This window comes from Zea mays, chromosome 8, assembly GCF_902167145.1.
Source record: "Zea mays cultivar B73 chromosome 8, Zm-B73-REFERENCE-NAM-5.0, whole genome shotgun sequence".
NCBI lineage: Eukaryota > Viridiplantae > Streptophyta > Magnoliopsida > Poales > Poaceae > Zea > Zea mays.
This window is the reverse complement of record NC_050103.1, coordinates 10,428,570-10,446,053: the sequence shown is the minus strand read 5'-3', so window position 1 is coordinate 10,446,053 and position 17,484 is coordinate 10,428,570. Positions and strand designations below refer to the sequence as shown.

At 50.0% G+C, this 17,484-nt stretch overlaps 2 protein-coding genes across 10 annotated transcripts; both read left to right on the top strand.

Moving 5' to 3' along the window:
- The first annotated feature begins 1,434 nt into the window (after window positions 1–1,434).
- On the top strand, window positions 1,435–3,492 carry LOC100274284 (Glycosyltransferase family 61 protein). Its single transcript, NM_001148648.1, has 3 exons — window positions 1,435–1,774; window positions 1,864–1,938; window positions 2,043–3,492. Exons 1-3 carry the CDS (start codon window positions 1,642–1,644, stop codon window positions 3,263–3,265), a joined length of 1,431 nt encoding a protein of 476 aa, NP_001142120.1. The 5' UTR covers window positions 1,435–1,641; the 3' UTR covers window positions 3,266–3,492.
- An 8,120-nt stretch (window positions 3,493–11,612) lies between these two features.
- On the top strand, window positions 11,613–15,363 carry LOC100191928 (uncharacterized). Of its 9 annotated transcripts, none has more exons than XM_008656041.3 (6): window positions 11,613–12,157; window positions 12,283–12,390; window positions 12,573–12,677; window positions 12,909–13,022; window positions 13,138–13,323; window positions 13,916–15,313. In XM_008656041.3, the coding sequence occupies exons 1-6, from the start codon at window positions 11,968–11,970 to the stop codon at window positions 15,136–15,138; spliced, it is 1,926 nt and encodes a 641-aa protein (XP_008654263.1). In that variant the 5' UTR covers window positions 11,613–11,967; the 3' UTR covers window positions 15,139–15,313. The 9 variants fall into 9 exon arrangements, with proteins under 9 accessions (XP_008654263.1, XP_008654262.1, XP_020397440.1 ...); XM_008656040.3 differs by having other exon boundaries at window positions 12,897–13,022; XM_008656042.4 differs by having other exon boundaries at window positions 11,614–12,157; window positions 12,897–12,974.
- The last annotated feature ends 2,121 nt before the right edge of the window (window positions 15,364–17,484 follow it).

The window sequence follows — 17,484 nt, the reverse complement described above, 5'->3', positions numbered from 1 at the left end:
CAATCCTATAAGGGCCGTTTGGATCCCTTCATTTTAGAGAAAAATTGGAATTCACTCAATAAAGTAACTTATTTAGGTTGGAATTTGACATTCCCCTACTTTTCAAAGTTTAGATATAAGCCTATCCCAAATTCATAAGGTAGATGATGGAAAATGATTTTATGCATTAGTAGAATTTGCTTTTACTTTGTAACTTACATGACACTCTTCGTCTCACTCATCTATAGTAAAAATGTAGCATATAAATATCTTCGATATCTTGTTAATAATAATATACAAAAATATTTTGTATAAAAACCAAATTAGCTTAATTGATATATGCCAAAATTAAATATTATTAGAATGGAATTCAATTCCAATAATCCACGGGGCGTCAATTCAGTCCCTATCATTCGTAAAACTCATATCACATGTTGCTTCCGATTTTAGCAAGGAGGATTTGACTGAGCAGAACCCCAATTTAGTTATTCACTGAAAAAGGGTCGGACCACCTAACTGGAACAGTTCTTTCTTCAGTCTAACACCTAACAGGCACTAGTTTGACCTTTTTGTCATGTTCTGGTTCATGTGTACTGCAACTAATTCTGAACAGGCACCCACTCAGATTTGTTGTTACTCTGTTCTGATTCGGTTGTGTGCCATGCTCTATTTCCTGTACTAGATTTAGGCCATGTTTGAACCCCTCGAGCTAATAGTTAGCCAGTGAATAATAAATTATTAGCTGGATTGAACCAGCTAATGAACTAATTGTTAGTTGTAAGGTAGCTAACAATAAGTTACAGTATTAGGGCATGTACAGTGGAGAGACACCAAAACGGTTCTCCAAGCACAGGAGATAACTAAGAGACTCTATTGTACAATGGAGTGTCTATAAACGTAGTCTATTAATAAATATAGAATTAAATGTATTTGTATAGCATCAGATCGATAGAACATACGACAAATTCGTATAGTGGGAAGTGAGACGTCTGTTGTTACTTGGTTTACGAGCCAGATGCGTCTCTTCACGGAGAGACGGCTCTAAGATTTTTTTGCAAATAACCCCTAAAACACCTTAAGAGCCCCCACATTAAACACCACTGTACATGCCCTTAGCTGATGGTGTTCGGAACCCAAAAAATAATTTTAGTAGCTAATTATTAGTTTTAGAGGTTTCAAACAGAACCTTAATTTAAGTTTGAAAGACAAGAATGTTCTTCAGTGATTTAATAGTTTAATTTGAAAATTTATCACCTACTTTTGCCTCGTCTGAGAGTGTCTTCTGCAGTATTTGCTCACTACTGCAACAAACATGCAGACTTTCAATGTGCACAGTACCCACACACATTCCTACCAGACCAAAAGGTGAGTGAGACACGTAGTTTGCTTTCGCTTCTTTTCTACCTGGAGTTCGCTCATCTAACTTCGCACGGCAACCCATTCAGGACCAGTAGCGCTTCATGTTCTTCTGCTGGAGCCTGAGAAAAATCTCTCAACAAACGCCACTTGTTTCAGTCCAGATGTTTGAACTAACACTCTATCAGAAGAGCAGTAGAACGTTCCTGATGTCAGATGGAAACGAATACAATCAAGGCAACTACTCAGAGAATGTCCATGCTATTGCTCCGTGTTTGCCATAGATGAAGGTTTCAGCATTACAGGATGGCATGCGAGAAGAAACCCGTCAGTAGTTTTACCGTCAGGTTGGGGTTGGCGCTTCTTGCAGGATGCGTTCTTGTGGCGATGATATCACTTGCCGCAATGTTCCGGCATGACGCGGTTCCTCTGCAGACATGTAAGTTCTTGCAGTAATCCTGACTCTTAAACGTCATTTCCACGAGTGCAGTGATGCTAATCTGACTTCTCTTATCGTTGTGTTCGCAGTGAGCTTGTTGTTCTCAGTAGGTCCGGTTTCTTCAGTGATGTGGGGAGAGGAAAGATTAGGCTCTCATCGTTTCGGTATGTCCAGGAACGCCACTCACTCTGAGGATCAAACAGCTTGAGCAATGTCGGCCAGAAGGCTCAACCCGTCTATGAAATGGATCTACGATGTGGTGTTGCAGGCAGAAACAGAGTGCCGGTGCTGTGCGACTTTTCGAGCTCGAGGTCCGACGTGTGCGAGCTGAGAGGCGACGTCCGCGTCCTCCCCAACGCTACGATCGTCCTCCACCATCCGTTGGCGAGGCGCCAGTCATGGAGGATGAAGCCGCACGGCAGGAAGAACGACCGGCACGCGCTCGCCCGCGTCACTGAGGTGACGGTGACTGTGGCGACGGCGTCGGCGTCGCCGCACCACACCTCCGGCGCCGCCGCCGCTGCTGCTCCCCGATGCACGGCCAACCACACCGCCCCCGCGGTCGTCTTCTCCGTCGGAGGCTACGCGGGGAACATGTTCCACGACCTGACCGACGTCCTCGTCCCGCTGTTCATCACCGCGCGCCGGTTCGGCGGCGACGTGCACCTCCTCGTCGGCGACGCCCAGCCGTGGTGGCTGGACAAGTTCCGGCCGCTGCTCGGCGGGCTCTCCCGGCACGCGGTGGTGGACATGAGCAGGGGGAGCAGCAGCGGGGGCGTGCTCTGCTACCCGCACGTGATCCTAGGCCTCGAGTTCCACAAGGAGATGAGCGTGGACGCCGCGAGGACCGCCGGCGGCGGCGAGTACTCCATGGCCGACTTCACGCTGCTCGCCCGGCGATCCTACGGCCTGCCTCGGGACAAGGCCATCCGTGTCCACGGCCGCGGCGGCGGCGGCGTCCGGCCCAGGCTGCTGCTCATCTCCCGGAAGTCGACGCGGGCGTTCACCAACGCCGGCTCCATCGCGCGGGCCGCCGCCTCGCTCGGGTACGAGGTGGTGGTGGGCGAGCCGGCGCGGCACGCGGACCTGGCGTCGTTCGCGCGGGTGGTGAACTCGTGCGACGTGCTGGTGGGCGTGCACGGCGCCGGGCTGGCGAACCTGGTGTTCCTCCCCGCGGGGGCCGTGGTGGTGCAGGTGGTGCCGCTGGGCGGGCTGGACGCCATGGCCGCGGACGACTTCGGCGCGCCCGCGCGCGACGCGGGGCTCCGCTACGTGCACTACGGCATCGCCGAGGCGGAGAGCACGCTGGCGACGCGGTACCCGCGCGACCACCGCGTGCTGAGGGACCCCGCGGCGGTGCGGAGCGAAGGCTGGATGGCGCTGCGGGCCGCGTACCTGGTGGGCCAGAACGTGACGATCGACGTCCGCCGCTTCAGTGGCGCCTTGCGCCGCGCTATGGAGCTCCTGCGCCAGACCCACGACCACGAGTGACTGGACGGCCCATGTTTGACTCTGTTTATGACGGCCCAAGACATCGAGGGTATTGAGCAGCCTCGTGTCAAGAACTACGGCGGCTTAGTAAGCCCAATATGCTGTGCTCGTGTATTGCTGCTGTCTAGTAGAGTAATCAGGCTTATCTGGTCGGCTGGTCCGGTACCTCGGTACCCAATTAGAATTCGTTTGTCTTTTTTATCATGTTTAACTGGCTCGTTCTATTCATTTTTAACGAGAAAATGAAAATTTTAAAACCATGTTTTAAGTATATTATATGCTAAACAATACCACAGCAAGTCTAGGTAATGCATATCTAGGTATATATATTAGAATTTATTTGTGCTCCAGAGGCGTCGTAGCCCGGTCGCTGTGTAGGTGTTTTTGTCGTTTTCTCCGCGCCGGTCGACATAACCTGCTAGTGCTAGCCCTTAGGCAGGCTGCAGCCATCTCGGCATCTTTCTCCGCGCCGGTCGCGATCTCCCCTGACACGGACACCACCCGATCGCAGCCAGTGCCACTTCTTGCACCGACGGGCGGTGGTTAGTAGAGTAGAGCACAGGCGTCGTCGTCAAGTAGAAGTAGAAGAAGGTGGGCAGCTGATTGAGTTGTCACTGCTCACAAGGAAAGGAAGGATCGCATCTTCAGACAGTTTTGCTCCGGTGGTCCTTCCTTCCAAGCGACCTAGCTGCACACGAATATTGAAGCTGAGTGAGTGATGCAGTGCTGCAGCGTGGCATGGTGACGAACTGACGACACGATTGTTTGTCTAGCTATATATGCCTCGCTAGCAGCTATACACACACAAACACAGTGGGACTAGAGGCCAGAGTGGTCGAGTGGAGCAAGAAAGGCCTGCAAGTTAACCAACCAACCCTTCATGGCCACTCGTCACCCTCGTGAAGCGATGTTGCAACTGTTGAATAACGTAGTTGTCGCAGATCCCCGATCCGGACTCCGAACCCTCCCAACAGCAGTAGGGACGTGAGAAGTTGTAGAAGCCCGCTCCCTTCCCAGCAACCCAACACAGAGAGGAACAAGAGACATAGTGGATGGAAGCTCTTTCTGTCTATCTTTTTTATGATGGGTATGAGTACATATATATAACCTGTGTACCCCTAAGGGCAGTTTCGGTATTAGCCCATTAAACCCCTTTTAGGGTTTCTCAACACTCCCCCTTGGGCGAATACCGTGACGACTTATGTCTCATCAAAACTCCGAAAAACTCAGTGGGAAAAAATGGAGAAAGAGAGCATAGTGTCACTCGATGTATTGCACTTGTTGCCTCGTTAAAAACCATCTGTGAGAAACTTCAGGAAAACTCACAATGGGAAAAAGAGTACAATGGGTGTCTTCAGGACAACTATAACCTTCAAGGTGTATAATATACGATCTTCAGGTCGAATTGTAAGGGCTGAAATTCAGAGGTGATCTCCCCCTGAACCCTGCAGGTCTCTCAAATGCCTCATCCCTATACCTCGTACACATTTTCTGAATGTGACTGCAGGTAAGGATTTAGTGAATAAATCAGCCAGATTATCACAAGACTTGACTTGCAGGATTTTTATCTCACCCTCGTTCTGGAGTTCATGAGGATAAAAATACTTAGGACAGATATGCTTAGTCATATTGCTCTTAATATAGCCCGTTTCCATTTGTGCAACACATGCAACATTATCTTCATAGATAATGGTGGGGGTATTTGCGGTGTTATAACCACATGACTTCTGGATGTAGTTAGTCATCCGTCGTAGCCAAGCACATTCTCGTGCGGCTTCATATAGTGAGATTATTTCTGAGTGGTTAGTAGACGTTGTTACTAATGTCTGTTTGCACGATCTCCAGGATACAGCAGTGCCACCACATAGAAATACAAAGCCAGTCTGAGATATACCATTATGGGGATCTGACTGATATCCAGCATCAGCATAGCCCACCATAGTCTGGTCCTGATTCTTCGGAAAAAACAAGCCAAGATCTTGAGTGCCTTTGAGGTATCTAAGTATAGTCTTAACACCTACCCAATGTCTTCTGGTTGGGTCTGCACTGTATCTAGCTAGTAGATTTACCGCGAATGCAATATCAGGCCTGGTGCAATTCGCAAGGTACGTCAGTGCTCCAATAGCGCTAAGGTAAGGAACTTCAGGTCCCAACGATTTCTCATCATCACTCTTTGGTCTAAATGGGTCGGTATCCATTTCAAGGGATCTCACGACCATCGGGGTCTTTAAAGGGTGAGCTTTAATCATATTAAATCTCTCAAGGACCTTTTTACAATAGGTCGACTGGTGTACAAATATTCCTTCTGGGAGATGTTCGATCTGCAGGCCCAAGCAAAACTTGGTTTCTCCCAAGTCTTTCATTTCAAACTCTGTCTTGAGGTAGGCGCTGGCCTCCTCAATATCCTCAACATATCAAATGATATTCAAGTCATCAACATAGACCGAAACTATGCAAAAACCCTTCTGGGATTTTCTAATGAATACACAAGGAGAATCTGGATTATTTACGTATCCCTTCTTCAGGAGGAATTCGCTGAGCCGATTGTACCACATCCGCCCAGATTGTTTAAGCCCATACAGCGCCCTCTGCAACCTAACGCTGTACATGTTGCGATTTGACTTGGCATCCGGAACTCTCAGCCCATCCGGGACCTTCATATAGATTTCCGAATCCAATGACCCATACAAGTATGCGGTCACTACGTCCATCATCTGCATTTTTAAGTTTAAACCTGCTGCCAGTGATATCAAATATCGGAACGTTGTGCCACTCATTACCGGGGAGTAAGTTTCATCGTAATCGATGTCGGGTCTCTGCGTGAACCCTTGTGCTACAAGTCTCGCTTTGTATCTCACCACCTCATTGTTCGCATCCCTCTTTCGGACGAACACCCATTTGAACCCGACTGGGGTAACATTGGGGGGCGTGCGGGCGACAGGCCCAAATACTTGCCTCTTTGAAAGCGAGAGCAATTCCGTCTCTATTGCTTCTTTCCATTTGACCCAATCTGAGCGCTTCTGGCACTCTGCCATGGACTTTGGTTCAGGATCCTCAGTAATCACAACAGCAATCATAGAGACGAAATCAGTGTCGACAACTGTAGTCTTTCGGTTATATAACTCTCCCGTCTCAACATAGTTTATGGCAATTTCTTCAACTGAATCATCCGGTTCTTTGTGATTTCCCAAGTTATTTGAAACCGGTTGTTCTGAAGTCCTTGTGCTTTTATTTGTGCGCACATTTGCACTAGGACGTTCACCTTCAAGGTGTGTTACTGCTGGAACATCTGAAAGGGAGCACGTTGCATTCTCTTCAGTAACTTGCCGGTGCAGGCGTCCCCGCTTGGCTGATACTGAATCATCCGGTTTTCTCCCCCTTTTCCTAGGATGGGGAGTACGAGTAGAGTCCATACCCTGCAGAGGTATCTCCACTCTCTCCGGTGCATTTGCCGCAGGAATATGCGACTTCGACACTCCTCTTATATCAGTAAAGGCATCTGGCAGATTATTTGCTAAGTTTTGCAGGTGTATTATTCGTTGAACTTCAAGTTCGGTTTCTCTAGTGCGTGGGTCAAGCGATTGGATGCTACTAGCACTCCATTCTATTTCTCGGCATTCTTTATTATTAAGGTACAATCCTCCCCCTAATGCCGGGAAATGCTCTTCATCGAAGATGCTATCAGCGTACCGAGCCGTGAACAGATCCCCAGTTCTAGGCTCTAAATATTTGATTATGGACAGAGATTCATAACCAACATAGATCCCCAACTTCCGGTGAGGTCCCATAGATGTACGCTGGGGTGGTGATATCGGCACGTATACAGCACAACCGAATTTTCGCAGATGGGAAACCACTGGTTGTTGACCACGCGTTAACTGGTGGGGAGAAGCAGAGTGGTAAGCAGATGGTCTATATTGGATTAAGGCCGCAGCGTGCAAAACTGCGTGTCCCCAACAGCTGGTTGGAAGTTTGCTATCTTGTAGAAGTGGCCTGGCTATGAATTTTATTCTTTTAATTAAGGACTCGGCAAGTCCATTCTGTGTATGGACATGTGGTACAGAATGCTCTACATTTATGCCCAGAGCAAGACAATAGTCATTAAAGGCCTTTGAGGTAAACTCTCCGGCATTGTCCATCCTGATTGACTGAATGCGGTTCTCCGGGAAGCTCGCACGCAAACGGATAATTTGGGCAATAAATTTTGCAAATGCGTGTTTCCGCGTGGACAACAGGCACACGTGACTCCACTTAGTAGAAGCATCTATAAGAACCATAAAATATCTAAAGGGCCCCGATAGGGGGTTGATTGGACCACAGATATCACCCTGAAGTCTCTGCAGGAAACTCGGGGACTCAGCCTTTACTTTCAGGTAAGAGGGCTTAGTTATCAGTTTTCCTTTAGCACAAGAGACGCATAGAAAGTCTTTAGGAATTTGTGTGGTTTTCATGCCATGGCCAATAGAGCTAGTTATGATGTTCCACATCATCCTTAATCCAGGGTGTCCTAGTCTTTCATGCCATACTCGAAAAGACTCAGGATTTTTAAATATAGTAGACATCGCAACAAATTCAGGGGGTGGTTTAATTCTTGAGTAATACAACCCAGAGGAGGTGCCTTGCGCTTTCTCTACCACTTTTGTTTCACATTCGTTTGTTGATGTGATATGGAGGTATTCAGCACCACCCACACATGCAGTTGTAACGTGATAGCCGCTACGACGGATATCTTTGAACGTGAGGAGAGTACGAGTTGCTCCTGGGTATAGGAATGCTTCTTCAATGAAGATCCTAGTACCATTAGGGAGGACAACAATGGCTCGACCGGAGCCTACAATGCGGCCATTATTGCCGACAATCGTAGTGATATTCTCAGTCCTCTTCAGGAGTGTCTGAAAATATTTCGTCTCTCTAAGAATCGAATTTGTGGCTGCGCTATCAATCAGGCATGGTTCATCGTTTTCCTCCATCGTGGGAAGTGAGTCTTGTTCTATAGAAATAATATATAATATTGATTTAGTTCATCATTCATGATGACAACATATAATAGAGCAAGAACAATTAAACCATGAATGAGGAATAAATAAAATTGCAAAGCAATTAATCTCAATCAACCAAATAGTATGGGCTCAGCAGGAGCATTTATTACATCATAACCAAATAAATGTTCTTCTAGAAATAAAATTGCTATGGAAATAAATGTGGAGCTAATGACTGATAACGTGATCGACTACGAGAGATCATCAGTGTCGAAATCGAAGTCGACTTTGCCTAACGGAGTACCGTTCTTAGCTGTGGCATCGACATTTATGGCAGCATGCTCAAACTGTGCAGCAGGCTGAGGCAACTTAAGGTGCTCTCCAGTTGTGGCATCTACAGGCGCCTGGATAAAGTGAGCCTCTGAGTTCTGGCGTTTCTTCCATTCCTGATATATGTCAATCAGGTATTTCTTAGTGATGCATGTACGGGACCAGTGCTGCTGAGACCCGCACCTGAAACATATTTCGTCAGCATGCTTTAAGGCACTTGCATCGCCCTGCTGGGGGTTGCTTTTGCCTTTGTCTTTGCCTCTGCTAGGGCAAGCTCCGCGTAGTCAGTCTTGCTGCCTTCAGCCATAACATGTCACGCAAAATTAACTCCAGGTTAATTAGGCGTGCCAATTATCCATAACATAAATTTAAATGGTTGTATGTAAAAAAACTTGCATTATCTATTTTCAGCAGGAAAACATGAGATAAATAATGCATATAAAAATAAGTCTGCACTGTACAATACTGATAAATTCACTGGAAATTTATTCAAGTGCAACAATTATAACCGAAATAAAAGAATTCGGATCTCATGCTAGGGTCACGTTATCTTTATGGTTCGACGAAATCATTAGGATTGTATTAAAAACGTGACCATTTAAACACTCGCCCCATGCATACAAAATATCATAAAGTAAATTAAAACAATAGCGCAATGCATGCAGCCATAGGAAATCAAGTCGTGTGTAGCAGCAATTGGCGGCGGGGGGCACGGAGCGGTTGCATGCGGCACTAACAGAACGTTGCATGAGGCAGCCTTTTTTTTCTCCGTAAGAAAAGTGAACCGCTCGCTAGGCATGGTGGAGCCCATCGTTGCATGCGGATGCGAGGTGGGATCGGTCATGCAAGTCGTTTGCGTGTCTAGGGCTCCAGGCGTCCAGCAGATGCATGCAGCAGGAAACGGCGAGGGCCACAGAAATTCTGCCTACTTTTTCTTCCCAAGAAAACGTCAACCGCCTATACATGGAAAAAAAAATTTGCCGCCTACCTTTTCTTTTTTTTTCCAAGAAAACTTGAACCGCCCATACATGCCGGAAAAAAAATATGTCGTCTACTTTTTCTAAACGCGGAGCGATTGCATGCGGTTCCTGTCTTTTTTTTTCCACCTCTCTAATAACCAACTGGCCGCATGCAGTGATTTTTTTTTCTCTCACGTCTCCACGCGAACTCCAGGGAACCAACTGACATGCGAGGTGGGTCCTGATGGGAGCGAAAGCTGGGGCCTGGGGGCTGGTGGCCGCGTGCGAGGGGCACCACGAGGTGCATGCGGTTTCAGAAAATGTGAACCGCCATGCAAGAAAAAGTCAAAGTCCACAAGTCTATCTATCCTTTTTTTCTCTAAGATAACTTCAAACGCACATGCAGGGAAAAAAACTTTCCTATTTTTTTTTCTAAGAACAGCTCGGCCGTTTGTGCATGCGGCTGCTGCGAGGAGTCCTGGTCTGTGCGGCGGCACGCACGGCCGCGCGACGAAGCAATTTTTAACGCCGAAAAGTAAATCACGGATCGAGATTTTATACCGCGTTTCTCGACGAACAGGAGCGAAGGCTGTCGCGTAGGACAGTTCGGCAAGGCCGGAGGACCTGCCGGCGTGGTGGAGAGTCGTTGCCGATCGGATCCACGAGTCGAGGTAGAGCAGTGCTGATGACGTGTTGAATAACGTAGTTGTCGCAGATCCCCGATCCGGACTCCGAACCCTCCCAACAGCAGTAGGGACGTGAGAAGTTGTAGAAGCCCGCTCCCTTCCCAGCAACCCAACACAGAGAGGAATAAGAGACACAGTGGATGGAAGCTCTTTCTGTCTATCTTTTTTATGATGGGTATGAGTTAGAGATGGCAGCGGGTCGGGTTTTGTTCGGGTATAATAATACCCGACCCGAAATTGTATCCGAGACTTCTATAAATATCCATACCCACCAAGCCAATCGGGCGAGAAATTGTACCCGTACCCATGCCCATCGGGTATCCACCGGATATCGGGTATTCAGTGGATATGTTATTGTAGACTAAATAACATTTGTTCAGTGTTATAATAAATGCATAAAATATTTTAGTTTACATCTAAGCACCAATGCAACACGAGAATGACTATATTTGGCTACACGTCGATACAATATCTCAACTCATAATTATGACATCCAATAAATTTAAATTTGAGTACAGAGAATAAAAGCTTAATGAGTTCATGACAGTTGACAATTATACCATTGTCAATGTCTCATTGGTCTCGATTACATTACAATTGACTGTTAACACAACATAAATTAATATTCATTAATCAACAACACATGCGAGTGAGTTTTTCTAGTGAATGTAGCACATTCTTAGTGGATGTAACATATTTAAAGAGGTATATTGATATTTCGGGTATCCACTGGATACCCATGGGTAAAGTATTTTATCCATACCCGACCCGATGTATTTCGGGTATCCGACCCGATAGGACCCACGAGTGAGTTTTTGTACCCGTATCCATATCCAGTGGGTACGAAACCCGCGGGTATCCATACCCACGGGTCCAACTGCCATCCCTAGTATGAGTACATATATATAACCTGTGTACCCCTAATGGCAGTTTCGGTATTAGCCCATTAAACCCCTTTTAGGGTTTCTCAACAGCAACCACTGCATCTCCACATGGTGCTACACCATGGAATTGAGCCCTCCTCCGTGTTCCCATGGATCCAGCGGCGGCTAATCGAACCCTCAATAATACAGACACATACATACACGGACGGACGGACGGACGGACCCCATCCAGTCCGGTCCAGCCAGAGAGGCCCATTTTTTCGGGCATGTTTTGCCGGTGCCCGCCATTTATATAATAATATATATACTTTCTCTCTCTCGGAAATCTCCAGCTGCCTTTGCGTTCTTTATTGGTGGGGAAGGAAAATTGTGTTCCCGAAAAGGCGAAAACACAACGAGTAAAATACAGTACTACTACTGATGGCATGGCAGCCTACTGTACTATTAACAGGGTGGGCCATGGCATGGCAGACGGAGGTTTACGGGGAGGAATAAATGGAGGTGGCGAGCAGAGACGGACGCCACCCCTGCCGTATTCACTTTTCACTCGTTCGTCCATCCTTCCACGCCCCCCACAGAACCGTCTCCCCAGCGGAGCCCGGCGCCTCACGGTCGCAATTTATTGCTTGCGCACCGCCTCGCCGCTTTGGCGTGGGGCGTTTGCCTGTGTGGCGCTTCGCAGGTGCCGTGGCTTGCCGCTTCCTTCGCCGTGCTCACTAGTCACCAGAGAGGGAGGAGGCTCTGGCGCTCTGCTTCTGCTGCCGCTTCTTCTTCTTCTCCTGCTGCTGCTCTTACGGAGATAAGCAGGGGGGGCCGGGCCGGGGCAGGGGGAGGTGACAGCTGAGCTGACTAGCTGAGTGAAGCATGGGGATGGACGCCGGCGGCGGCAAGCTGCCGTACAGCTACGCCGGCCAGCAGGACGGAGGGAAGCTGGTGAAGAGCGTCAGCCGCGTGGAGCCGCGCAGGTTCGGCCTGGGCCTCGTGGCGGGCTTCCTCCTCGTCACCTGCGCCTACTTCTCCACCGCCAAGTTCGACGCCATCCAGATCGCCATGAGTAAGCAAAGCAAGCCCTCGCACCCCCCGTCCCGTCCGTCTCCCCGCCGCCGGCCCCATTCATTCCACGGCGCTACCGCTGACTCTTTCTCCGAACGTGGTTTGTCTCTTCGTTTGCTCGAGCAGCCAGCCGACCCGTCTCCAGCAATGCGGGCGGCGTCGGGGTCGGCTCGCTGGAGGTGGGCGGCGTCGTCGCCGCCGCCGACACCTACAACGCCTCCAGGCAGGGATTAGGTGAGCCGTCGGCTAATCACTCGTCACGTCACTGGGAGGATCTCCTCCTCCAAAGAACAGGGTGGACGGACGAACGAACCAAGTCTGCCTACTCACATTAAGTCATCCCATCATCAGATCAGTGACAAAGGTTACTGTACCACCAATCCACGGCCTGACCTGCCGACCGTTTTCCCGTTCAGATTTGGGCAAGAAAGGCCCGGGCGCGACGTCCATGGCCGACGAGGGAAGCGAGGCCGAGGCGCTCGAGAAAGACGGCGGCAAGGCTTCTTCACCTTCGGGGCCAGGTACACACCACGGGCAAGGGCGCAAAGCATCGCGTGTTGTTGTTTCGAGATGCGTGGCCGTGGCCGTGGCCGTGCTTTCCCTTCCGTTGGGGTCAAGCTGACCGGCCTCGTGTGCACCGTACTCCCACCGCCGTTCCTGCACGCAAATCCCAAAAATCAGATAAAAAAGACTGGTTTTTCTCCTCCCCGTTCTCCTTTCCCCCACTAATCGCGCTTTAGGTTCTTGGTCAGGCGTTCCTGCCGCTCTCCTTCCTCCCGTGTCGTCAGAGGAAGCCGCGAACAGCACGCTGGAATCAGGTGTGAAAGCAACCACTCAACCTCCAACTGCCAGCTTTACTGCCATTAGTATGGCTCTTTCGAGCAAGATAAATGCTCGCCCCGCTCTTTTGTTTGCTTGCTTGTTTGTTTGTTTCCCACTTTTTGGGGAAGAATTGAGGGAATTTTTTGTGTTGATGGCCAGGCGGTCTTGAGGACGAGGAGCTACAGGTGCAGGATGCAGTTGCCAGTGGTTCCAAGAGGAGCAAAGACTCTGCCGCCGCCGCCGCCGCCACACGCAGCGCCAATGTCAGCTCACCCTCTGTGGTTCACTCTCACCATGCCATCCTCCCTGCTCCCGCGCAGCGGATTCCAGAGGTTAAGCAAGCAGGTATCCCCTCCGTCCCTGATTCTTCTCTTCTTTCGTGTGGTAAAAAGATGCGCCATCTCTCCCATCAAATTGCTCCATGAGCAGCTAGCTAGCTAAACCCCCACCGGGAAATGCGAGCGACGAAGAAAAAAAAAAGAAAAGACCTCCATTGCAATTCTTCAGGGTCTTAGGCATGTCGTTGCGAAACGCATATTGGTCAGACAGACACTCAAGAGTCAAGACCACCGATGTTGCTGCTGCTTTTGGACCACTGTGCCTTTGATTACGCTCTCTATCCTCTGTGTCCGTGCCGCATCTTCCTTCGCCTTTCTTGAGATGAGAGAAACGTACCCGTTGCAATAGCTGATAGTAGATTGCTCCGTTTCTAGGCCTCTCGTGCGATCATAGTTCCGTAGGTGCCGGTGGTCTACCATGCACCATGTTCCTTCTCCGTCAAGCTCCTTCCCATTCCTGCTATTATTTGAAGAATATTTGAAGAAGAAGAAAAAAACACTTCTTTTTGGAGTTACTTTGACCTTTCCTTGTCCAGCCACTTTCCATGATTAGCTGACAAGCAACGTGCCTAACTGAGTTTTTTTTAATGGTCGCAAAGACTCGGAGACGACGCCGGCGCGGGAGCGGGAGTGGAAGCCGCTGTGCGACGTCACCTCGAACCGGCGCATCGACTGGTGCGAGCTGGACGGCGACGTCCGCGTGGTCGGCGCCAACGCCAGCGTGACGCTGGTGGCGCCGCCGGGCGCGGACAACCGGACCTTCCGCGCGGAGTCGTGGCGCATCAAGCCGTACCCGCGCAAGGCGGACCCGAACGCGATGCGCTTCGTGCGCGTGCTGACGGTGCGGTCGGTGGCGTCGGGCTCCGGCGAGGCGGCGTGCACGGACGGCGGCGACGACGACGTGCCGGCGCTGGTGTTCTCGGACCGCGGGTACACGGGCAACTACTTCCACGCGTTCACGGACGTGATCCTGCCGCTGTTCCTGACGGCGCGGCGGTACGCGGGCGAGGTGCGGCTGCTGGTGGCCGACCTCCAGCCGTGGTGGGTGGGCAAGTTCCTGCCCGTGTTCAGGAGCATCTCCAAGTACGAGCTGGTGGACCTGGACCGCGACCCGCGCGTGCGCTGCTTCCGCCACGTCCAGGTGGGGCTCACCAGCCACGCCGACTTCAGCATCGACCCGCGCCGCGCGCCCAACGGCTACTCCATGCTGGACTTCACCCGGTTCATGCGCGCCGCCTACGGGCTCCCGCGCGGCGACGTCGTCGCGGCGGCGCCGGCGAGGCGGCCGAGGCTGCTGGTGGTGGCGCGCGCGCGGACGCGGCGGTTCGTCAACACGGAGGAGATCGTGCGCGGCGCCGAGGCCGTCGGGTTCGAGGCGGTGGTGTCGGAAGGGACGCACGAGGTGGCGCCCTTCGCGGAGCTGGCCAACGGCTGCGACGCCATCATGGGCGTGCACGGCGCCGGGCTGACCAACATGGTGTTCCTGCCCACGGGCGGGGTGGTGATCCAGGTGGTGCCGCTGGGAGGGCTGGAGTTCGTGGCCGGATACTTCCGAGGCCCGTCCGTGGACATGGGGCTGCGCTACCTCGAGTACCGGATCGAGCCGGAGGAGAGCACGCTGGTGGACCAGTACCCGCGCGACCACCCCATCTTCACGGACCCCAACGGGATCAAGAGCAAGGGCTGGGAGTCCCTCAAGGACGCCTACCTCGACAAGCAGGACGTGAGGCTGGACATGGAGAGGTTCCGGCCGACGCTCCAGGAGGCCATCGCGCACCTCAGGAAGGCCAAGGCCAAGGCCAATGGCGACGGAAACAACTAGGCATCGCCGTGCGTATGTAGCGTGTTCATTCGTCCTCTTATTAATCTACTCTTCTTTTTCTTCTTTCCTTTTCGGGTTATGTCGGTGTATGTAGCGTGCAGAAATCGAGCAAATGTATGATATGTGGCAGGGAAAGAAGCTAGAGCGAATAATATATTCTCTCTCTTGTCATCCAGTTTTCGATTGAATGGCGTATGCCAAGTGATCAGGTGAAGGTCGACCCGGAAATTTGGTTTTGCCACAATAATGGGAAGATTGGCGAGGCCAAATATATTAGTTTTGGGGGGGGGGGGGGGGGGGGGGGGGGGGAAATTCCCCTAACAGGGCGTTTGGATCCCTTCATTTTAAAGGAATTGGAATTCACTCAAAGAAGTAACTTATTTAGTTTGGAATTTGGCATTCCACTACTTTCCAAAGTTCAGATATAAGACTATCTCAAATTCATAGGGTGGAGGATAGGAAATGATTTTATACATTACTAGAATTTGTTTCTACTCTGTAACTTACATGACACTCTTCATTCCACTCCTCTATAGTAAAAATGTAGCACATAAATATCTCCGACATGTTGTTAATAATAGTATACAAATATATTTTGCATAAAAGCAAATTAGCTTAATTGATATATGCCTAAATTACTATTATTAGAATGGAATTCAATTCCAATGATCCAAACGAGGCGTAATATTATTTTTAGAAATATTTCTTTTAAAAATTGTTTAAAATAAAAAAATTTCTCAATTGGTTGGTGAGGAATAAACACTAGTGTCGGCATACGTACGTACATACCGTGGCAGGGACCAAGCTGTAATGATGTTGACTATGAGGACCATGCATGCATGCATGACCGTGGGATGCGATTGGGGATCGCCGCACCGTCTCTCTGCGCGGTGGACCATTTTTCAGTTTCTGCACGGGTTTGAGACATGCATGCGACTCTTTGCTGTGCTGCCGTTTTATTTTATTTTATTTTTTTGTTCAAAGCAAGTGGACAGCAGTATATACATGCATCGATCGATCGGGACCAGCAGTTGGTACAATCGTCATTCCTTGAGAATAACCGTGAGGAATTGCACGTATATGTCTGTCGTTCTCCTGCCTACTAGTTGACAGAGGATCAATACAATAGTACATCGTTAAGCAAGCGTGTACACGTACCCTATGCCCGTATGGATCGGAGACCTCCCTACCTCCCCCCCCCCCCCTCTCTCTCTCTCTCTCTCTCTCTCTCTCTCTCTCTCTCTCCCTCTCTCTCCAATTGTCAGAACCAGCGAATTCATTCCGTGCTCTCCTGGCATATTTCCATTTGCGGTCAACCAAATCGTGACCGCCACTCCTACACCAATTGGGAGCCGTGTAGAGTCATAGTCAACGAATTAATTTCTCTGTCTTTTTTGTCTTCCATATTATCGTAAATCTGATGTGCCATTCGTCTACGCCATCTTAGTACTTGCTCTCTTAGCAGTGTGTGTGCCACGTACGTTTTCGTGCATGTGCGCGAGCGAGGCAAGCCAAGGCGATAGCAGCACGTGCAGATACTGAAGCATGCTTTAAAAAAAAGTAGCGTGGGACTCTGCCGATGGTGTCTACATTTGGTGGCGTCTCATCTCATGCATCAAGGGCAGGCCAACCTGTTTCACAAGATCCGCACGCGTACTACTACGTGGTTGGTACGCAGTTGCTTGCGAGCTGCCCCTGCCCACCACATGCACGCACGCGCCCGGTGTCAACGTGTCGGTGTAATCTCGAGGAAAACGACGACGACGACCGTCTGCTTCTTCTGTTGCCGAATTCGCGTTGAACGTGCCGCGAGCGACGGGACGACCTTTGAATTTGGAAGAAGGAAAGAGGGGGCAAAAAACCCAAAGTGGGCAGAATCCGGCAGGGACGCCGGGTCCGTCCGACACACGGGTCCTCAGTCCTCACATAGACGAAGAGACAAAGCAAAAACATATCACAACAAAAAACACAAGGTCAGGAAAATGTTAGGCAACCCCGTACTGTGCGTGTCGGTTTCCGGCCAGTTTAGGCAAAGCCACTAGCCAACACCCCCCCTCCCCCCCCCGAATTTTTTGTATTTTAGCCAATTTTCGGAAAAAAATACGTTTGGACTCTAGAAAATTTTAATGGCATTTTTGAACCATTTGCTCGGCGCCATAGTCTATGGCGCCGAGGTACGTGCTGCGTTGGCACAACCCGAACGCCGTTGACGTGGCACCGAGCTCGGCGCCATAGATCTTGGCGCCGAGCTCGGTTGTGTTATCAACAATTTTGTTGCGAAAAAATAGCAGAAAGCCATCAAGCTCAGTTGGTGGAGCACAATGTTTTAAACCTTGAGGTTGAGGG

What these genes read in the sequence shown, in the direction of transcription:
- LOC100274284 (NM_001148648.1), top strand. Translation starts at nt 1,642, where the DNA reads ATGGCATGCGAGAAGAAACCCGTCAGTAGTTTTACCGTCAGGTTGGGG. An exon ending in CGCGGTTCCTCTGCAGACAT is followed by an intron (nt 1,775 to 1,863) that starts GTAAGTTCTTGC and finishes TTGTGTTCGCAG; the next exon opens with TGAGCTTGTTGTTCTCAGTA. An exon ending in ATTAGGCTCTCATCGTTTCG is followed by an intron (nt 1,939 to 2,042) that starts GTATGTCCAGGA and finishes GTGGTGTTGCAG; the next exon opens with GCAGAAACAGAGTGCCGGTG.
- LOC100191928 (XM_008656040.3), top strand. Translation starts at nt 11,968, where the DNA reads ATGGGGATGGACGCCGGCGGCGGCAAGCTGCCGTACAGCTACGCCGGC. An exon ending in CGCCATCCAGATCGCCATGA is followed by an intron (nt 12,158 to 12,282) that starts GTAAGCAAAGCA and finishes TTGCTCGAGCAG; the next exon opens with CCAGCCGACCCGTCTCCAGC. An exon ending in TGCCAGCTTTACTGCCATTA is followed by an intron (nt 13,023 to 13,137) that starts GTATGGCTCTTT and finishes GTTGATGGCCAG; the next exon opens with GCGGTCTTGAGGACGAGGAG.